This window comes from Hippocampus zosterae, chromosome 2 (assembly GCF_025434085.1).
Source record: "Hippocampus zosterae strain Florida chromosome 2, ASM2543408v3, whole genome shotgun sequence".
In the NCBI taxonomy this organism is placed as follows: domain Eukaryota; kingdom Metazoa; phylum Chordata; class Actinopteri; order Syngnathiformes; family Syngnathidae; genus Hippocampus; species Hippocampus zosterae.
This window is the reverse complement of record NC_067452.1, coordinates 25,149,714-25,173,023: the sequence shown is the minus strand read 5'-3', so window position 1 is coordinate 25,173,023 and position 23,310 is coordinate 25,149,714. Positions and strand designations below refer to the sequence as shown.

The 23,310-nt window shown below is 43.8% G+C and overlaps 2 protein-coding genes across 3 annotated transcripts in view; one reads left to right on the top strand and one right to left on the bottom strand.

Moving 5' to 3' along the window:
- Positions 1-908, top strand: part of irf10 (interferon regulatory factor 10) — a 5,902-nt gene extending 4,994 nt beyond the window's left edge. The window contains exon 8 of the mRNA XM_052057148.1: positions 222-908. Coding sequence (XP_051913108.1) covers positions 222-356 — 135 coding nt within the window. The 3' untranslated portion in view covers positions 357-908. The remainder of the gene's footprint in view (positions 1-221) is intronic.
- Positions 897-23,310, bottom strand: zmp:0000000926 (uncharacterized). 2 transcript variants are annotated; one of them, XM_052057119.1, is made up of 3 exons: positions 23,121-23,310; positions 3,158-4,792; positions 897-2,543 (listed from the first exon to the last, which is right to left on the bottom strand). In XM_052057119.1, the coding sequence occupies exons 2-3, from the start codon at positions 4,634-4,636 to the stop codon at positions 2,079-2,081; spliced, it is 1,944 nt and encodes a 647-aa protein (XP_051913079.1). In that variant the 5' UTR covers positions 4,637-4,792; positions 23,121-23,310; the 3' UTR covers positions 897-2,078. The 2 variants fall into 2 exon arrangements, with proteins under 2 accessions (XP_051913079.1, XP_051913080.1); XM_052057120.1 differs by lacking the exon at positions 23,121-23,310 and adding an exon at positions 9,450-10,839.

Below are 23,310 nucleotides of genomic sequence, written 5' to 3'. Positions count from 1 at the left end.
GGCGACAGTAGCCAACCTGACCCGGGAATGCATAAACGCGCATTAACATGTTCTCTTGCAGACCTCCCATGTCATCTCAGGGGCTCCGTAGTATTCCGCTTGCAGACAGCATTTGCATTCAGACAGATGCTGACTCGAAGTCAGTTGTAGTATCCTGAAAGCACCAGTAGAGTGTGGTACAACACCGACTATGTACATCACTAACCATCTGCCCTGCCCAGGCTGTACCCGCGTTTGCAGTGGAACTGCTGCAGAAGCTCCGCTTGGAGGAGATGAAGGAAAAGCCGGACAGTTCTGTCACTAGTCAAGGGAAAGAAGATCAGAAAGTCAACCATCCTGCAGTGGGGACAACATAAGCCAGCAAAAGTTTTATTTCTCCTTTCACGATCATGCAAGCAAGACTTTGCCACCCAAAGATGTGTTGTTAAGGGAAATAACTTTGATACGGTATTTTAAATGTACATATTTTGTCAGCACAGTGAAGCCTGTCAACTTATTGCTTTCATATTCAACCAAAGTGTTGAAAATGATGTGGGGAAACCTTTTCGCCATGCATATTCCAAATGCAACCGCAGAAAGGGAAATTATAATGATAAACACAACAGGAAATCAGAAACACCTCACTTCAAAGTCCAAATGTGTGAGATAAATTCAGCGTTTGCATGAGGTGACTCACCTTCCTCGTAGAAACCCTCAATGTTCATCACTGTGTCCGTCGCTTGTCATCAAAGCATTTCGAAACCTGAACAAGTCGAGGGCACTGCATTGTGTTTGACTGCCAGTTTTACTTCATTGCCTTTCGCTCAAACTGTATATTTTTGAAAGCTAATAAAAGTTTTGAAACAGTTGCTTTTGCAGATTTGAGGAAATGCTTGGAATAAATCACAAGTGCTGAGTAAATCTAAGAAGCTTTTTTTCCCATTTATTTCTAGCGAACATCATATAACAGATACACGGTTTTAAAAAATATACATTTTGTAGCTATGGCATTGAGAAGGAATAATTTACAGGGATGGTTTAGTCACAAAAACTAAAGTGAAAGAGTGTGCTGAATCAGAGGAGATACCCGTATCAGAGTTTAAAATACTTTGATCATTTTCCCTGCTTTCAGACATACTGCATACAGTACGTAACAATGACATGGATATCCACAAAGCATCATGTTCCAACGTGTTATTAGCACCATTACTCTCCCGTCTCACTGCACTCTTTCCACTATTCAGCTTTTAATGGAAAAAAAAACAGTGTGTAGACTATGGTACACATCTGTCCATGTGGGCACGATTGTCTCATACGCAGTTTTCATTAGTGTTCACCCACCTCTTCTCGGAGATCATGTTAAGAACATATTGGAGAGTAATGCCTTGACAAACAACTCATTGAAGGTGATAAGATCTGAAGAAGGCAAAGAGTTGTTCACGCTCTTACATTCATCTTGACTGCCCAGACCAACACGGACACAATGGTTGAGAAGCAAGAAAAAGTCGAACACAACGTATCTGGACAAAGTTGCATTAAGTCTGTTTAGCATACTCACTGTACACATGTAAGATAACTTTTTTTGTTCATACATACATACACGCACGCACGCCCGCACGCACGCACACACATATACATATACATACTGTGTATATATATATATATATATATATATATGTGTGTGTGTGTGTATGCATGAATAGTGCTTACTTTCATAACACTGATTGAAGAATTGATACCCTGCAGAACAACACTGTCGGTAAATATGTGTGTGGGACGACCGTTACATAAACAGAGTGAACACAGACGAGTGCTTGATTGTCTCACTAATGTCTTCAGTGTGTCTGCAAGGAGCCACCCAGACATCTTTCAGTGGCTGCTCCTTTCAAGCCAAGGAAGGGAGAACAAAAGAGGGGAGTAGAAGAGGGAAGGGGGTGGGGGCCACAGGTAGACATATTTAAGCCTGAGGGCGGCAGTGTGAACACCCGTAATTTTTGATTGTTCTTTCTTGTTCCATACCTGCAACCCTCGTGGGAGCAACAGAGACTTAGCGCGTATACATGTGCTTACTGTTGGTGAACGTGTGCATGTGCAATTTTCTACTTCCACTTCATCAGCTTGGAGCCTTGAGGTAAATCCAGGAGGCTTTCATCAGTACCTGCTGAGGGAAGGACATCAGGGGCCGACCAGCGCCTTTTCCGAGATCGCCCGAGCTCCCGAGTCTGAGATTTTGCGCCCGGGATGTGCGGAGCCCCGGTAGGAGGCGAGTGCTGGGGGAGAGGGGGAGGAGGAGGAGGAGGAGGTGGCATTTTCACCCTGTGTGAGCTGCCTGAGCCTCCTGCTGCAGCCCTGGGAAGATGTTCTGTGCGTTGGACCTTGCAGGAGGAACGCACAAATGTCCTGTGGAGTTGCTTGGGTGCTGGAGTGAGAGCAAGGCAGACATCCCCCTCTGTAAGCTGGCGGCAGGGAAGGCCATAGAGTTGAGTTGTTCTCAGAGGGCAGCAAGAAGACCAGCCTTGGTCCTGGACGAAGAACGGATACTCCACCAAGACCTTCAGGAACTCCTTAGAAAAAAGCGAATGTGTTATTTTTATGTAAGAGGGACCATTCAAGGATGGCGTAATAAAGCTGCTGATCAAGAAACCCAAATGAAGTGCAAGAACTAATTTTTGATTTTTTTTTCACAAAAATCAACTCAATCAAAATGTTAATATTATCAAGGTACTGTTTGTCCTGTATGCCATTCAAAATCTGAAAAAAATATACTAGGCCTAGTCACGTAGTAACATAGTGGAGTGTTAAGACCCAGTGTAAGCTCAGCTAAGAGATGTCTGCTATCTAGTGGTGATGTTCCAACTAAAAATTACAACCGACTATTGCATATTTGTAATTCGGCAATTACATATTTGCAAAAAATTTCCCCCCACCATTTTTTCATATTTGGGATTTATCCCATTTTTTCCGGGATTTTTCTTCACCGAGTCCCCCGTCTTTCCAGGGAAACGTGGGCATTTTTTGTTTTATCACCGTTCGGAAGGAGTTTGTGGTTTTACTTTCCCATCCCTGCAATAAAGGATTACAGGTGAACAGGGGAATCTTGATTGGGAGGGCTAAAGCACGAGCCTACAAAGCCAACCTCATTTGTGCAAGTCTGTTTTTGATGAGATAGATTGCTTACCTGAGTGTTGCGGTCTGTGAGGTGGACCTGCAGTTGGCTGACACCCTGTGCACTGCTGGGCGAAATGAGCAACACCGTGCAGGTGCTGAGATGGAACTCTGGTGATGTATCAGCACTCCTCAAGAAGTCATCTGTCTGCAGCTCCTCCACCTGTTTCAACTGCCCGCTGGCCAGCTCAATGAGCGACCCCTTGGTGAAGTGAGGTAGGAGCGCAGGGGATGGTGGGTGAGGTGCAGGGGGTGAGGTGTGAACATGATCCCTGTTATATTTCAGGTGCTTCTCTTTGTCTTTATCTCGCTCCCTGTTCCGATGCAGAGCCTGTTCTCTGTTTTTGTCTTGGTCTTTGTCATGGTCCTTTTGGGACCCGTCATGGCTGTTCAGTAGACCCTGTGGTGAGTTGGGGGAGTTCCTTGGACACTGCTGCTTTAGGCCAGGCTCTGCTTGCAAGTTATACAGTGGTGTTCCTGAGGGACTGTATGGTGGGTAGGACTGGGAGGTCTGAGGGCTGGACTGGCAGACAGATCCCAAAGAGTAGTAGAGGTGAGCTTCGGCTGCTGGGCCCCCCGCTGTGTCGGGTAATCTCTCTCTACTTGCCCTGGGGTCTTGTCCCAGCGGATGGGGGCTGGTGGGTATTCTTTGCCGATGCCTGTCCTGCAGTGAGGAATGTAGCTCGTGAGCCTGAGAGTCTGAAAAAATTGGGCCCCCGGACTGAGTATGAGGTGTCAGATCGTCCTGCTGTCTCCGGCCACCATTAGTATGGGAGCTTTGTGGACTCAGGTCCAATCTAGTTCTGATACTATCATGTCCGTAATCACCTGGGAACAAATGCCTAGAGGCAGAGGCAGTCCTGCTGCCCGGCCCATCCAGTCCATTGGGCCTCTTTCCCAGGTATCTGTTCCTGGCTTCAACTAAACTTGGCTCTTGGGGGTAGAGAGAGGTATGGCCAAACAGGTAGGACGGGGAGAAGAGAGAGGAGCTGTAATCTCGCCGGCTACTGTTAATATAAGACCACGTCTCTCTCGAATCAGCTGGGAATGGAGTCTTAAACGAGCAACTGGAGGACGGGGAGGAAAGGGGACCTTCAGCTCGGAGCCACCTGGAGTGGTGAGGCAGTGGTGTTGAGAGGGGATCATCTCTCCATGCAGGAGACGCGGAACCCCTCCTTTCCACAACATGCCCTTGAAAAAGCGGAAGGGACACAGAGGAAGTGTAGCTCAAGGGCCATGGCAGGGGCAGTGGTGCTGGTGCAGGTAGGGCTGGAGGAGTGTGATGGAAATTAGGGTTTGGGCTAGCAAGAGCTCGCTGCCTTTCCACGACCTCTCTGCTGCTCTCCCCTCGTCCTGCGTTAGTCCTACTCCGAAATGGCACAGGGGGCTTAAATTCATCGGGCGGCGGAAGGTAGCGTTCGGACGACCCTTGCCGAGACTCCCTCTTCTTGGGAGGGAGGCACTCTTTGCTGCGGTCAGGGCTGGGATTCATGGGTGGGCTCCAGCGGCCGTTGGTGCCCCCTACGTGTGGGCGTAGGCTAGGTCACATGGGCCTCGCGGGAGAATGGAGGGGACACACAGAGGGGAAGGCTGTGGCACAGCATCACTGTTTGATCACTGTGGATTTTGCAGGGTTGAGGACACTCACCTGCAGAGGACGACATGGGTGAGATAGGTAGAGAACACTGGAGGCCGCTCAGATAGCCAAAAATTGTGCTCAAGTACGATTTTGGAATAATCTGACTCCAGTAAAAATGAAAAGTTATCCTCCAATTGCTGATTTGAATGAGCAGTCTGTGGAAAAACTACTTGAGTAGTGAGTAACTGGTGAAAACTTCACAATTTATTGTTTGTTTGTTTTTTGTTTATGAAGATCAAGTGAACAAAAATATAAGATAGATATGTGAAAATTCAGATATTGCCGACACTGAAAAAAAAAAAAACGGGTGTTGAATTGACTGCAATTTTATTTCGTCAAGTGGCTGCACAAAATAAAATCTTTTGGCTCTCGATCCGTTTTTTAAGTCGGCATGTAGTCTACCTAAAAATGGATGTGGAGCTCGATGATTTTATTTTGATAGTCTACTGAAAAAAACGAACATGGGTCCAGAAGATTTTATTTCGTACAGCCGCTTGATGAAGTAAAATGGAGTAAACCCAACCAAAACTTTGGTCAGTGTACTTTTTTGCAGTCAGATTTAAGAGCATGCTGTTTCCTCTGTTGTTTCTGTCATGCTTCGTTTCATGTAATGAGTCACTTTCACAACTTTGCCGGTGGGAGGGGCAGCAGAGACTTCATGTGCGCTCATAAGACTGCCCAGCTCCATTTGATCGACAAAATGGAGTCAAATTTCACTCGCGGTTACGTTGGTTTGCTGAAAGACATTCACGTGACAGTGCCCGAGGCAGAAGTCTCTCTGACTAACCAAAACAAATACACCGCACAAGTAATAAGGGATAAAATCAAAAGAAGCTTTTGGAACGTATCTCACTGTAACAGAGTCATAGCGGTAAAAGTAGCTTGCATTGAAACTACTCGCACAAGTACAATTAATCCCAAATCATTATTTAATACAGTAAATACATCACGTTGTTACCCACCTTGGGAGGTCAATAGGGGTGTTCGCACGGCACACATTTGCATCGGTGCTGCACTGACGTATTTTGTTGCGATATATTCTTACACCGGTGTAAATTTTGTGGAGCGTTCACACGTAAAAAGCTACTAACTAAAGAGAAGCGTGTTAACCCCGGTGCAGCCCCACTTGCGTTCACACGGCAGTTTCTGCGGCCGTGCAATACCATAGTAATAATACGGAAATAAAACATGCGCATTCGTAAAGTGTACTTCTTTTTCCCAGCCTTGTTTGTCACATATCGAAAAACTATGGTTTATACCTCTCTGGACAAATCAACGCTGTGGTCTATTAGACATTGTAAAAAGATGAGAGAAGAGAGTACAACAGAGCACGAAAGCAACGCATTGTAGTGACTTCTATATACATAATTCACCACCAACTGCAAACGTGTGAATGCAATGTTTTCATATGCTTGTCAGAGAGTTCACGATCATTTGGTAACGGGGTAGAAATAATTGCAGTCCCTTTAAGGACCGCCATGTTAGTCTGCTTGTTTCTATGGAAACTGACTTTCGGCCGGTCTCGTTTTGCGCAGGGAGTCTTTTTGGTGTGCTAATAAAAACGACCGTGAATAAAAACAAACGTGAGAAATTGACGCTTTCTTTGAGTTTCTACAATTTCCACAGCATTCAATACCCGTATGTAATCAACTCTTCTCATGCGCAACGAGTCTACCCCTGGAGCGTTCACACGTCCCATTTTATATCGGTGCTGCCTCGTAAACGAGCATTTACTCCGGAGTAAATTTTTGAACAGTTTTAAATTTGCTCCGGTTTAAACTGTTTTCAGCGGCTAAACCGGTGTAACTTTATACGTGTGAACGCTCTCGGGGGGCTACACTGGAGTAAAAGTTGCTGTGTGAACACCCCTATAAATCGTGGATATGCGAAGATGGGCTTCCTGTCAAATGTCGCCAAATTTAAAAAGGTCAGAACTTAGTCATCACCTGAGTGCAGTGTGGTGGGACTGAAACTATCCAACTTACTCATTTCATTTAAACACATCACTCCCACATGTTGGCTAAAAATACTCCTGAAAGCGAATGAAGCAGGTGCATTCCTGCATGCACGTACACACACACACACACACACACACACACACACACTCACACACACGCAGCTGGAGTATTCTTCTCTTTATCTTTGGTTGCAATATGGAGATGTGTTTTGATATTATTGTCATGAACCACCCGGACGACACCCGCTGGCAGACTCAGGAAGTGTACTACAGGCACCCCACCAGCCTCCCAAAATTCACCCCTCCGGCTCTTCGCTTTCACACACAGACAGCAACAGACACACAACTACTCCCACAGCCAGCACTGCTTGCTCCCTCAGTGACAGTCAAAGCTGGTCACCACCCACCCAAAAGCTGACAGAGACAGCACAAGTTGTTGTGAATAGTGAGGAGCTGTGTATGCCAACTAAATATTTGTCAAAAGAGGCGACTCTGTGACTGCATGCCATGTTGCTCGGGATATGGGAGAATGTGTGTGTTTATTTGTTTCGTTTTTTGGTGTGCGTTAGCATCCTCCAATGTGTCTCAGACTTCGCCGTCTTTTTTCACTCAGCGAAAAGTGCGGGGGAGCTCCACTAATTCTCTTCCACCCGGCCGTCCCCTGAAACGAAATGCATCAAAATGAGCCCGTTCTTTGCCATCTTGTCATCCCAGCTGTTCCCCCCACCCCCACAGAGAGAACGCCACGCTGCCTCTTGGCCCCACACTCACCCGACAACAACCTACAGTACCGCTGTCTCACCATCTACCATACTGTCACCATGGCAACTGCGTCTGCTCGCGCATCTTGTCGGTTAGAGAGGTGAGATGGGAATACTCCACAGAATGGCGGGTAAACTGTTGCTCAACAAGTTACGAGGTCCAAAAACAGATGACGTTTTGGAGACAACGAAGCTGTTTATGCATCTGAGTGGAAAGCTGAAAAGTTGGCAGGTTGCTGTGGGTGTGAGACGCTGTGTCTCACATGGGCGCACCCATTTTCTAGGTAGTAAGTTATATTAATAAAGAATTTTATACCATAACTTTATTGTACACTCTAAGATGTTTTCACAGTCCCTCTAAATGTCTTATGAACCAAAAATAATGAGAAGAAAATATCCTTTCAGAAGCAAAAATCTAGAATATCACTTAAACAGTTTTCATTTTTCATTCGGTGGTCCATGATGGCATTTTAAAATGTTGGCCTTTGTGGTAAAAATTTGGGATTTTTAATGCCGCTTTTTTTTTTCAGACTGATACGAGTATGAGTACATTGTTCACTGTTTGAGGAGGGACTCACCATTGCCAAATATCTGCACGATTGACATTACCTTAGAATAAGGCCGGTCTTGGTATTCGCCCATCCCTACTAAAAATAATGAATACAGTTCAGAATCTTATGTATCTGACATATGACAGAGCTAAATGCCATGCAATCAAATATATGTCAGTGCGTAGTTCCCGCATTTTGAATGTTAATGTGAGTGGTTGTCTGTATCTATACACTTAGAATGCCTGTCAAGTGTTTGGAAACACCCTTTCATTATTTTTTCATTATTAAAAAAAAAAAATCTGAAATGTAAATGAATAGTCATCGACATTATGAAGAATTCTTGATTTATTTAATTATAAAATGTTTTATAATTAGATTATTCAATGTAGGCACCTTTTGCCCAGATAAGAGCTTTGCACCTCTTGGTATTTTACAGTTTTATGATGTGGATGAGGCTTTATGAACTGGAATGATTTTATTCACAACTGTGCATTATCAAGAGTTACTGGTAATCACGTAGAATTTCTTGACTGCGTCATGTGTTTGAGACCATTTGAATTTACCAAAATTTGAATTTAAATCTACCAAACGCTTTACAACATGTTTGGACATGAAGGGAAAATAGACAAAACAACACTACCATGTTTGAAAATGTACCCCGAAATGCTAAACCGTTAAATTTAAATTAAATTTATTAACCATCTATAATTTTCTTTGAAAGTATTCTTTTGTACATTTGAAGCACTTTCAGGTTCACCCGTATTCCTTAAACTAACTAACTCACCCTAAGTAAACTATTAATCTGCATTTTTCTTCTCCAGAAACGAATATCGTTGTCCTTTTCATAACCCCATTTAAAAAACAAACAAATATGTTTCAGCGAATAAACCTGTTTGAACCCTGCCAACCAGTATGAGAAAACAAAGAAGGAGTATTGTGCATGTGGAGGAGTTTGCTGTGAAATGTCTTCTGAAAGAAGACTCCTACACTGTGCACACATGTATATAGAGCTGCTCTTTCGGTGCCGTCATTTTACTGGGGGAGTGTTAAACTATACCAAACCTCGCTGATCATAGCAATGTCAGGCACTCTTTCACATCACACTTTGATTTCTTTGGTAAACATCAGTGCAATTCATCTCAAGGTTTTTTTTTTCTTTTTAAAATTTGGATAAATATTGCTTAATTGGAAGAAATATGTCTGGATACAATTTGCAATCTAATCCGAGAATATTTTAGATTGAGGATTAAAGATTTGTATTCAATGGTGCCACATCATGCCGCCTTTTTGGCACAAAAGCATGCCTCTGTGCGGCTGTCAATCAGCTGTCCTTGGTGAGCGCAAACTTGATGTGGGCGCAGGGAGTCGGCTGGATGGAGCTGTGACGAGACACTGACCTTAGTGCAAGATGAGCAGATATCCCAGCGTAGCGTGCCATTCATATCCCAAACATCCCGTGGGTTCAACCCAATCTTCAGCTCCTTACTCTGCCACACTGACACTTGTCAACATCTGTAGCAGCAACACACACAGCAACACACCCAGTGTTGCTGTGTGTGAAATGATATAGTCAAGCCAGAAAAATCAAGGGAAATAACTGAGAGCCCTATTCGTCTCTGCTGTGTGTCATGTGTGTGTGCGCGCGTGTGTATAAATGTGTGTGTGTGTGCGCGCGTGTGTATATGTGTGCACGCGCATGCGGGTGTGTTTTTGTGTGTGCAAACGACTGAGGAAATGAGTAATATCTAGCAGTGAGAAACATGTCTGCTATGCCGAGCCACACAGGCAGACCAGTTGCTACTGCCGCCCACTTGCTTTAATCACTCTGAGGGATACAAACACACACAGATACACACAGGCAGACACAAACAGCCGAGGACTCTGCACTTAATACTGCATGTCCACAATGTCGGGTACATTTACTGCATGGATCCCATCCAACCATTTTCGAGGCTCGAGATTCAAAACCATCACCCTGTGAGAGGTCATCTCTCAATCCATTCATTACTTTTGTACACTGATCTGATTTATTAGGGATGTGCGTCTCCATCACTGAGGCTGATATGATATGTATCTCAACACACGGCAACCGCATGATACATTCACAGTGTGTCAGGCTATTCAGATACAATACAATAAGATACAAGTCACTCCAATTATGATAAAAAGTCCAACCCAATATAATTATGCCAAAATATGTGATTAATTCCAAATGGAGTGAAATACACACTGTACAGCACAAAGAGCTTTCTTTTAATTTTGTGTTTCATCATGTCATGGTAGCTTTGAGTAATTGAGACGTTCACCAGGAATTGGGCCCGGGCCAGACCCAGTCCCACGAGCGCAGTCTCATGACTTCTAATATCTAATAAGGCTTATTTAAAAAGAAAGTAATCAATGTTCTGTTTGAAATGATGCAATCAAATCAGCTGTACCACGTGTATACCGTGTGCAGCTCTACGTGATGTGTACTTTTCGGTGATCATCTCCCTCTCACAAAGGTTGATTAGCAAACCTCTTTCGAAGCAGGTTCATACCGAATGATGAAAGAGGCCTCTCTGAAATTTTGGAGAAAGGAGTTTCACAGTCCAAAGCAAAGAAAAAACAAGTCCTTAACCACAGAACAATTAACAATCTGCTTGACAGATTCATTTTCACCCATGTAATTGTATTCAATGTTCAGCATTCTATGAGGGCTTGGCAATTATTTTGATTGATCTTGAAATTTTGGTTATCAACATGATTATTCATTGATTTCAAAACTTTACTAATTCAACTACCAAAACTAAATTTGATATACAGTATACTTGAACAATGACTTATGTCAAGTCAAGAGTATTTATAGAGCACTTTCAAACAGCCATTGCTGCACACAAAGTGCTGTACATGGAGCAATTTAACATGCACAATAAACAGTAAGACAAATCGGTAATAAAGGCGGTAGAGTTTTGAGGAGGGTTTTGAAGATGGGCAGCGAGGAGGCTTGCCGAATGTTCAGTGGGAGGTCATTCCAGAGAGAGGGACCAGCAACAGAAAAGGCTCGATCCCCTCTAAGCCTCAGTTTAGTTCTTGGAACTTCTAATAATGTCTGGTCCACAGACCTGAGGCGCCAGGCAGGCACTTAAAAAAGGAGTGTCAAAAGAAAATAAAATGTAAGATCGTCTCATATTACATACACACAACAAAACTGGTGAAAGCATCAATAAGAACTGTTCAAATATTAAATTTTTTAAAAGGATATTGGAAACAAAAAAGTCTTGAAATATCTCAAGATTTTTAAAAGTCAAGAGAATTTGCAATTCTGGTATTTTAGCAAAAAACATTAAGTCAATTTACAAATTTGGCTTTTGTGGGCCACATAAAATTATGTGATGGGCCATATCTGGCCCCCAGAGCAACAATTGAAACTTGATTGGATGAAATTACCTGCAACACAAATCAATAAATACAGTACAAGAAATAACTGTTGTGCATATCTTGGCCTCTAAGGGGCAGTGTGGTAACCATCCATCCATCCATCCATCCATCTTCTACCGCTTATCCGGGGACGGGTCGCGGGGGCAACAGCTTTAGCAGGGAAGCCCAGACTTCCCTCTCCCTAGCTACTTCTTCCAGCTCTCCCCGGGGGATCCCGAGGCGTTCCCAGGCCAGTTGGGTGACATAGTCTCTCCAGCGTGTCCTGGGTCTTCCTCGGGGTCTCCTCCCGGTGGGACATGCCCGGAACACCTCACCAGGGAGGCGTTCAGGAGGCATCCGAATCAGATGCCCAAGCCACCTCATCTGGCTCCTCTCGATGTGGAGGAGAAGCGGCTCGACTCGGAGCTCCTCCCGGATGACCGAGCTTCTCACCTTATCTCTAAGGGAGAGCCCGGACACCCTGCGGAGAAAACTCATTTCGGCCGCTTGTATCCGGGATCTCGTTCTTTCGGTCACGACCCATAGCTCGTGACCATAGATGAGAGTTGGAACGTAGATCGACTGGTAAATTGAGAGCTTCGCCCTTTGGCTCAGCTCCTTCTTCACCACGACAGACCGATACAACGTCCGCATCACAGCAGACGCTGCACCGATCCGCCTGTCGATCTCTCGCTCCCTCCTGCCCTCACTCGTGAACAAGACCCCAAGATACTTAAACTCCTCCACTTGGGGCAAGATCTCCCCCCCGACCCGGAGGGGGCACTCCACCCTTTTCCGACTGAGGACCATGGTTTCAGATTTGGAGGTGCTGATTTTCATCCCAACCGCTTCACACTCGGCTGCGAAACGCTCCAGTGAGAGTTGGAGAGCCGTGTTTGAAGGAGCCAACAGCACCACATCATCTGCAAAAAGCAAGGATGCAATACTGAGGCCCCCAAAACGGACCCCCTCAACACTTCGGCTGCGCCTAGAGATTCTGTCCATGAAGATTATGAACAGAATCGGTGACAAAGGGCAGCCTTGGCGGAGTCCTACCCTCACTGGAAACGATTCCGACTTACTGCCGGCAATGCGAACCAAACTCTGACATCGGTGGTATAGTGACCGAACAGCCCGTATCAGGGGGTTCGGTACTCCATACCCACGAAGCACCCCCCACAGAACTCCCCGAGGGACACGGTCAAACGCCTTCTCCAAGTCCACAAAACACATGTAGACTGGTTGGGCGAATTCCCACATACCTTCGAGAACCCTGCTAAGGGTAATATCTAATGCTAATTTTTCTTAGCCCATTCTCTTTGGTGTTTTGCAGCTGTAGATGAATAATTTATCACTTAGCACAGCTGAATTAGTTGCAGATCTCATCTTATATTACCTTACGTTCAAGTCAAGTCAAGTACAACTTAATTGTCAAATGTGCTGTACGTGCAACATACAACACAGAAAAACATTGCACCAATTAAATCGAGAGGAACTCTTTGATGAGACGCTGCAATGTACTTTGTTTGTCGTCCTACACACTTTTGCCTTTCTCTGCTGCTCGTGACTCAAAAAGAACCACAAAACTTGACAGTCATAACACAAATACACTTTTGCTCTTTCTCTGAAGCTTTTCATTGAAATTTGTATCCTTTGTCCTCCACAAATTGCCTCTTTTGATGCATTTAGTTTGGCACGATGAGCACGCCAACGGGAGTGCCGCGGGAGAGCTTTCAATGATTTTTCTCTGTGACTGAGTCAAGACAAGTGCATTGACATGGCTGCTGTGGCTCATTAAAATTAAACTAAATTGGTGACAGCTGTGTAGTTCATTGAATGCTCAAAGTCAGAAACAATCAGGAAAGGACAATAAACCCAACAGGGAAAAAATAATTAAACTGAAAACAGCAAATCTTGTGAAATAATTTTGGAGAAGGACACCTTCATCATAAATTAGTCGTGTGAATTTAACCCAGGAAAGAAATGTACACTATCATGATCCAGTGCAACATGCAGACAGTTTGAGTGCATTCGAACAGCGTGGAATGATAGTCGAGGAGCACTGGAAACATCTCAGCTCTTAAGGCCAAGATTATAAGTTTTCACTGTTGGATGGCAACTGTCTCGTCTGACATTTATGGTGAGCATTACTTTTATTTTTCAGACTGATTGCTGCTTGAAGCTAACGTACTATGAGTCTGTGTGGGCTGCCCATAGGTGTCTGCTCTGCTATTTATTGTGTTCATTGTGTGGGTTTGTTGCTGTACATTTTAGTGTTTAATGGAGTGAGCTTTTTTCCTTTAACCCAGTAAAGCAAATGTTCACTCATTTTTAATCAAATGCTTGCTATAGGTTCCAAAAAAAACTGGATCAGAGGCTTGATAATCACTGTGTTACGTCACCTTTTCTTTGAACAACACTCAATAACCATTTGGAAACTCATAAAAGACACTAATTGTTGAGGCTTGGTAAGTGACATTCTTTGTCCTTCTTGCTTGATGTACAGCTTCAGTTGCACAACAGTCTGTGGTCTCCATTGTTGTATTTGAGCCACACAATTTCAATAGATGGCAGGACTGGACGGCTAGCAGGTCAGTCAAGTACTGGACTGTATTCCCACTCTTTTACTACGAAGCCAGGCTGTTGTAACATGCAGAATGCGGCTCGGCATTGCTCAAAAACGCAGGGACATCCTGAAAAGGGCATTATTTGAAAGAATATGTTGCTCCAAAACCCGCATGTACATTTTTGCATTAATGGGGCCTTTTGGCTAATGGTTAAGTTACTCATGCCACACAACTTTTTAAATTAGTAATGCTGGAGTACAAATGTTTCATTGGGTCATGGTTTAATAAATTTGTAAAGCACTATATACTGTAAAATAGTAGATAACCTTCAATGAACACCGCTTTTCCTCTTTCACTCTGACTGTGCGTCAATTCTATGCCAGTCAGTGGAAATATGATTAGTCGTTTGATTGATGGTGTGTTCTATTTAATTTGACTGAGGAATTTAATTATTCCATGTGTTGGTTAAAAATGATGCAGAGGACGATTTTATCTTTCCCATTAAACACTCACCCTGTTAATCACTTCATGCTTTTTTTTAATATATACAAGTTTATCCCAAAATAAATTGCCACACAAGCAGCAGGTGTTGAGCAAAGCAGCCTGCAAGAGGCAAAACACCTTGCACACTGTTTCCGACAAGCATTACTAACATGACTACATCTGCTACGTGTTGAACGTAGCCCAGTGGTTCTCAAAATTTTTCTTCCAAGTACCACCTCAAAAAGTACTTTGGTTTCCATCATAACAAGCTGCATTAACACACAGTGACGTCTTTGGCCTTTTTCTACATTTACCAACAATAAATACCTCAAAACGGTACTTATGAAATTGACTGTTTCCGAAAAGTAAAAATGGAACTACACATGAAAAAAAATCTAATGAAGTGCTGTATGTGGTTAAGCAAAAGTTTAAATAGGCTGTATGCTTTGTGCTTTGATTTAGATTTAAATTGTTGTACATTTTATTCATAGTTTTCAGAGACTAATTTTTGTACAACGTTATAAGTATTTTAAATTCCAGTTTCTGGTCAGAATATGTGCTCAGTGATTTGCACATAATTTTAAAGTTGAACACTTGTGCTATGCACATATTTTGTATCAGTTATATGAACCAATAGGTGTTGAATTTGAGAGGATGAGAGGCTTAGTTAAAAGAAAAATATATTAAAAATGGTTTAAAACCTTTTAACTTCCTTTCCATTTTTTGTCCAATGAGTTTGCAGCTCAGAATGATGTCTGGAAAGGGTCACACGAAGCTAGAGGCTATCCCAGCTGACTGCAAGCAAAAGGCAGACTACACCCAATCCTAGTAATCAGTCACTCACAGCCCATCTTGTACATTGGGTGATATAGGCCAATTATAAAGGTGCCGTTGCCTCCAGGGGGAGCCACAGAATCAAGGGGTTGGGGGGGGGAAACATACACTCACAGCGGCGAAGCCCTTCCTCTCACAGATCCACTAGTTCCTACTTATCTGCCAAACTACTAGCATCGGGTTGAACCAGCCTCCCAAGAGAGTTACACCACGCTCCGCACAGGATTTATGCCGGTCATGAAAAGAGAGCCTTTAAAGTCTAGTCAAACTGTTTCTACTGGAAGGAAAGAAGAGCGGAGTGACTTAAAATGAATTTTAATACTGAATTAAAGACGCAAGGAGGAGCAAGGTGAAGTCATTTGAAATCAGTGTTCCAGCCTGCAGTATAAAGCGTGACACGCCAAGTCAGAGCTGACAGCAAACCGGTTGTAAACAAACTCAGCTAAAGAGTACACAGTGGAAGTACTGCTGCAATGGAACAAGTTCTGCAGGACTGAATGATCCGCACCAGCCCAAAGAGGCAGCCAGTCAGACACTGTTTTATGATCAACAGACTGGTTAACTATCAGAGATTGTTTTGAGTCGCTGGATAAGTTGCCCGTATGGGGCAGAGCAGTAGCTTGCATGGAATACATTACAGCAGGCCCAGAGTGGCCCATCTGGAGCACAGTGAGAATTCCGAGTTGGCCGGGTTCTGAAAGCCAAAGGCCGCTATTTTGGCCCAGGGTTGGAATAAAATAGAAGAGAATCAAAAAGAAGCGTCCCCATTCGGCAATTTTGGATGCGACACAATCAAACGGAAAAAAAAAACAAAACAATAAAATAGTCAAGTTTCATGAATACATGGAAAGCGAGAACACATAATGTCATCATGGTAGACGAAGCGCAATCTCATATCTGATTTCAGAGCTTAACAGCTGCTGTTACAAACAATCTCAGGTATCTATTGGACTTTGCCTTCCGAGAAAAGGTCCAGCTCCTTCCTGATGGCAGTTGCCGAAACTCTGTAAAAGAGGATGCTGCGGGTCTGCCAGGATGCCCCCCCCCCCCCCCCCCCCGTATACATCTAACCTGGTAAACATGGCTGAGATCAATAAGATCAACTCCAGTGATCTTTCGGCACAGCTTAACCACACCTCCCAGCCTGTTTTTATGAGATTGCCCAACCAACACCTTATTGCAAATGTGAGTAAAATTTCAACATATGACAAATAGAACATTTTCATAAGTAAGCTGTCAACATGAAAAGTCCTCAGCTTCTTCAAATAAAACAATCTCTGGTTGGCCCTCTTTCACATTTGATCTGTGTTGGCCTCAAAAGTCAGCTTGGTGTCCAGAACAGTTCCTAAACATTTAATTAGGGTTTCTACTAGTTGGTGGCTGTCGGTGGATTTCAACAGAAATCAAACTGCACGTCTTCAGTCTTGGCGACATTACATTGGAAGATTAACTCCCTTAGCACACCACTCGGTAAAATAATTCAAGACAGGACCATGGGCCATCTCATGGTCATGTAATAGACTGAGGATGACTGAATCATCAGTATACTTCATTATAGATGATGACTCAAATGTGCTATGACAGCAATAAGTATAAAATATAAATAACAACGGTGACAACCCTGTGGGTGATCCTGCAGCATACTCTGTAGACTTAGACAAGGTGCTATTTACACAAACTCTTAGTGGCCTCCTTGTCATCCACCCGACCAACCATGCTGTCTGTCAAAAATATCAGCTAGGTCAGAAAGGCTGCTAGCAAGAATGTGGGGTTGTGTACAATTGAATGCTGATGAAGAATCAATAAAAGATGCCAACGCATGTGTTTTTGGAGCCTCCAGATGCGTAACAACACTGTCTATAAAGTCTTTGGCTGCCTGATATGGGAATTGGTTGTTGCAACATCTTGGATCACCAGAGCCACTTAAATTTGTTTGCCAGTAATGAGAGAAAATGAAATGAAGACTTCATTTTATATTTTATTCATTCATTCATTCATTCATTCATCTTCCGAGCCGCTCGATCCTCACTAGGGTCGCGGGGGGTACTGGAGCCTATCCCAGCTGTCTTCGGGCAGTAGGCGGGGGACACCCTGAATCGGTTGCCAGCCAATCGCAGGGCACACAGAAACGAACAACCATTCACACTCACACTCACACCTAGGGACAATTTAGAGTGTTCAATCAGCCTGCCACGCATGTTTTTGGAATGTGGGAGGAAACCGGAGCACCCGGAGAAAACCCACGCAGGCCCGGGGAGAACATGCAAACTCCACACAAGGAGGCCGGAGCTGGAATCGAACCCGGTACCCTACGCACTGTGAAACCGACGTGCTAACCACTGGGCTACCGGGCCGCCCTATTTTATATTTTAAGTGTGAGCAAATAAAAATGAATGTAATGAAAAACATTAAAATAATGCCATTCCATTTCTTTTGTTGGCTTAAATAAATTCTGAAAGGGGAGGGGGGCGGGTTTTCCGCATAAAGTCACAAAAGTTGACTTACTCCTGAGCAATCGATTCTATCGCTCTCTTGCTCGTCCTGTATCAGAAAATCTGAACCCATTTGAGGACATGCAAAGGATCTCTTGTGATGGACTCCTGATGCAGCAGAAATTTGTTGTTGAATGAAACACAGCGGAAAATGAAAGCAGAGGGACAAGATAAACTTGACCCAATCTTCGACAGGAAGCCCAGCCTGTACCCGGCTCAAGCACAATGAGGATGGGCTTAGGGCTCAAGAGTTACTATAAACACATTAACACACGCACACACACATGTTAATCTGCATGTGTCCAGGGACACAAGCAAGACTACTGAGTCATGTAGCAACAGTCTTTATGTTAATTGGCACATTGACTCTGGTTACATGCACTCAATTTTCGGTGAAAGATCAAAATTCCGCTTTCTGAAACACTTGGAATAGCCTGTCTGCATGCGGGAGCAGACAGGATTACTCCTGCATTTAAATAACCCGATGCAAACATACAGGGGGCATAAATCAATGCCCCATCCGAAGGAGGTAACCGGATTGCGTTTACATGACAATATTCAGGCTGACCCGAATAACAACATATTTGGGTTTTTGTGAGGGTTTACATGGCCTTTAAAACCCTCAACCCTGACCATACTCAGGTTGTAAAAGGGTTATTGACTGCATGTAAACATAGTCATCCATTCGCAACACCTCGATGCAATTATCAGGAGCCGCAAGTGGTGGCAAAATAAAATGCAAACAAATTCAAACAGAACGTGCTATTCGCTCTGTTTGGAGTCATATTCTCATTGGAGTCATATTTTGTGTTGTACCTTCACTGGCGTCACTGCGACAAGTGTCCACGTGTAGCCACAGTGTAGCCACGCATGAATTACTTGAGCGGCTCCATTTAGATCTAAACTATCACAACAATGATGATTATAATTATTATTGTTATTATTCTTATTATTGTTGTTGTAATTAAAACACCTATAAAGTCTTCCCTTACAAATTCCTATCCAGTTCTGAAGTATTCATGGAACACTGTTTCGTGGACCATTCCAAAGATAGGAATTTTAAACAGTACAAGATATTTTCAAACTCAGTCAATATATGATGCAATGTCGTCCGACACCGCTGCACATTGCAAGCACAAAAATAGACGCGACGAAAAATAATCACTAAGGTCTCCCGACCAAAGTGGTCAGGGAATGCGCGTGCCATTGCAAGTGGGGAAATTTTTTTGTGATGCTGAGGAGAGAGTGGAGTTCGTAAGGTATAGCTTGGTTAATACTAGACAAGATGGGTACGGTTTACGGCAGGTTTAGTGTACTTTGGAGAGGAAATCCCACCTTCAGACTTGTAGCCCCGAGATTATAAATGGGGTCGCAATGACTCTTCAAACTGGCTTTTATTCAGTATCAGTTAAATATGACTCATCTAATTGCGCTGGGCTCAGCCAGCCCGCAGAAATCAGAAAAATAAAAAAATAAAAGGTACACCTGTGAATCCTCCATAGCTGCTGCGTTTCTGAGTGAGCGACAAACATGTAGCGGACATGCACAGGTTCTTGCAGAGGTCAACATGGCAGTTAACAAGTACTCTGCAAACCTGTGAGGTTGACATCTTCCTCCAGTGTGTGGGCGCACCGGCTTGTTATCATTCATTGACATTTAAATGTCTGTGTAGGGTAGTTTTGTTCTTGCACTTTCCACCGCTGTAGCGTGATTCTGTGCACCATTATTATATTCAGCCATGAAGAGCTGGCATTGACAGCCCCCCCAACCCCCCACCACCACACACCCCAAAAAAACAAAAAAAACTGCCATCATGGTGATTTTGATAATGCGCTTGTGGCATCACTTTTTTTTTAAGTTCCATTTTCCACAATTTTTAAAAGCACACATTCTGAGCCAGCACCTCTCCACGAGCTTTTGACAAGACTAACACAATTCCGAGGTACTGAAAAGAGTACCGTACTTTGAGATCAGAAGCTAACATGAGCCGGAGGGAAGTTGATTGAGAATGTGACGGCTACAGCTTGTATTGTGTAAGCGTCTCTATAAAAGTGTGTGGTTGTCTGTGTCCATTCCAAAAATGTGTTTTTATTCACACGCCGTCCTCATGACAGTGTCATTCAAATTGGGCTTATGTTAGTTTTCTGGTCTTAGCAGCAAAATGTCAGCACGCACTAAGCAAGCACAGTGATGGTAACTCCATGGACGTACCAGAGCCAAGTCTCTTGTTGCTAGCTTGAGTGCCATTCACTGACAGAGAATCTGTCTAGACTGTCTACACAGAGGCTGTCTGGAATGCCTTCGTCACTGCTCATATTCATCCACTGAGCTTGTATAGACAGCCCTGAACATAAACTCAGAAACGTTTTTGCTTTAGTTTTTTGTCTTTTGTTTTTCAAACCACTTTCACTAGAGACTTATTATTGAACCATTTGATCAGGTGTGCTGGTGATCGCTCACAAATGAAAAGAGGAGAGCGTAAACAGGATAAAGTTCAAAAAATATTTTGCTGCGGGTGTATTATAGAGAGTGAAAGTTATATGAAGGGAATTGAAAATCATTTCAAAGGTGTGACTTTGAGTAACAATCTGGGAGACTATCTGAAAAAAAAAATTGGGTCTGGGAATATTCGTCGACAGGGTGGGGGTTGCGGATGACAATTCCTTTTCGTGGACGGGGGTTGGACAGATGGCTGACGCGCGCCGAAATATATATACAGATGGGGTCGGGTGGGGTTGGCCTGTAAAGGGACCGGCCATTCGGGAAGCTCCCAAAATTCCCGATGGCCACCATGCTCTTGATAACATTGAGGGCCATTAACCTTAACATGTCAGTCAAACGGAAAAACCTTGAGGAAGGAGTGAACAACTTCAACACCCCTATATGCATAAGTGTACGGCAACGCAAGGCTGGGCAGCTTTAAAGCACATTTGAAAAGCATGTTATAGCATCGTGCTTCACACAAACAAAGACGGCACCTAAAGCACTTATAAACACAACGGTTAACGACATTCAGAAGCAAAGCAGAGACCGACAAAATAAGCTTTTACCACGCCATTACTATCACAGTGCACAGTGACAACATGTAACAGGAAACTTTAAAATCCATCAAAACATTTAAGAGGTAAGTAAATAAAAGGAGGTTTCTAAAATTCAGAAGAGAAAACAATTATTTCATTTTAGCGTAAATCCCAATAACAAGCTGCACGATACATTTGCACATATTTTATCAATGTTACGTCTCTTTTTTCACTTTCTTTCTGTCTCATTCGTCTGCCGGGCTGCAGGAAAGCACACCCTCAAAGTGGGTGAGAGTGCTCGAGTAGAGTATGTCAACACACGGTATAGTGTACGTGTGTGTGTGTGTGTGTGTGTGTGTACGTCTGTGAGTGTATATGGTAGGTAGGTGGAGAAGCACAGCAGGGCGTGAAGGAGCCCTGTGATAATGACAGGCCGTGCATTATATAACATGCAGATTGCATAAGGAGGTGATTATTTTAAGTTCACATATCGACGATGTATAAGTATTTTTGGACGTGGGTGTAAAGCACTGTACGCGCCTCCAAGTGTATGAAATATTCTGAGACGTGCTCTTTTTTTTTGTTTTGTTAGGTTTTTTTTTGTCGAGAGTGTAGGTGTGAGTAAACTGGGATGAATTATGTGTTTTTTTAAGAAGGGGGCACATGGATGTTTGAGATTTCTTTGAGTGCTATCTGCATATCAAAACAAATATGTGGGAATGTTGGCGCACTTGTGCCGAGTGTGCATGAGGGTGTCTTTTTTTTTTTGTTTTCTTTTTAATCTCAGGCTCCCACTCATTATCACTTTTAGGCTTCAGAGAGATTCGCTTGACTCTCCTCGTCAGATGCAAAACCTGTAGCTCTGCCTTTTGATGATCCTGTTTGAGCTTGTGCTGAGAGAGCACACGCTTAGACTTTTATCACTCACTCTGGCAGTCTCTTAGTCACAAGGTTACGGACGGTCCACCGGGATGTGTGGTGTGGAGTCACACGAGTGAGGCCCATCCGTGTGCCACGGCTTCCCGCTTCATGTATGCCTCTGCAAAAATAGACCTCTTAAAGGGCCAGCAGTCAGTCAACCTCATTTATTTTCTTTGAGAGGCACACATCAAAGAAAGCAAACGTTCAGCCTACGCACATGGTTTGATTCTCCAGACAAACGCTTTTAACAACGGGAGTCATAGAAATCCTGTACCTCGAGATATATTTCAACACTCGGGAAAATGCTCATGATTAGAACAAGTCGGCGAGGCCAAATGTTGCAAGACTGACACGAAAGAGCATTAGCAACCCCCCCCCCCCCCACACACACACACACACTTTGAATCTCTTAAACGTTCTTCGGCACATCGCGCAAGGGCTACCCACGCAGCAAAAATAGTCACCCGAACTTTTAGGAATGCAGTAGTGAGAAATTAGTTGTATTGTTGAGGCAAGACAAACACACCATATAAGCCCAAAAGAATGATGCGGGAGAAGACGAATAAAAAGAGAGATGTAATTGTTTGACCGTGCACCATCATTTAAAGTTTAATGTATTGTGTGCGTAACATTGTATGCAATAAACCCCTTCCCCGGTTCTTTGCCCTCTTATGGACGTTATGCGCCTGTTGGCACAAGATCTCATACGCGGCAACTGCACTTTATTTTTTTTCCCTCCCCAACCGCTCCTGAATGAGCTGCGAATTGTCCCACTCTGACGAAATCTCCTGTGCGCGCTCCCAGTTTAAATACAGCTCCTCCAGGGCCCCTTGCCATCTCTGAACCAGGGCTATTTAAGACCACTGCTCTAATTCTGAAAGTCCCGATCAGGCTGAGTGATGCACCTCCATCTCCCTCTCTCTCACTCACTTGCTCTCTCTGGATCAGTCACACTCACCAGCTTGTTCACACTCTCTCGGTTATTCCCCACCACGCGCCTACACACACACACACACACACAGTCATGCATGCATATGCATGCACGCATTCACGCAGGTGCTGGCTTACATGACTGAATAGCAAACATTCAACACACACACACACACACACACACACACACACACACACACACACACACAGGTGACATTACTTGAGTGAATGGCAAAATTCATCCCCTCACATACACGCTAAAAACAAGATTTTGAGATGTTTGTGACAGCGACACGTACTACAAATACCGAACTTCAGCCTCGGTCTACATACAACAGTGTGTCTCATTCAAAGTTCCTGACACAGTTTCACTCACCCAATACTTCACAAACACACAGAGAAGAGGAAGTGGTGTGCTGACATACCTCGCTGAGCGTCTGAGCGGAGCTGCGACTGGAGACTTCACTCATTGGACCAGGTTGGCTGCCGTAGAAGGCATATAGAAATATCCACTTTGTGTCTTCTTCCTCGCTACAGCTCAGCCTTTCCTCTATTCATCCTATCGCTGCCTCTCCTTCTTTTCACTCTCTAAACGCCTCTTTGCTCCCTCCCTCC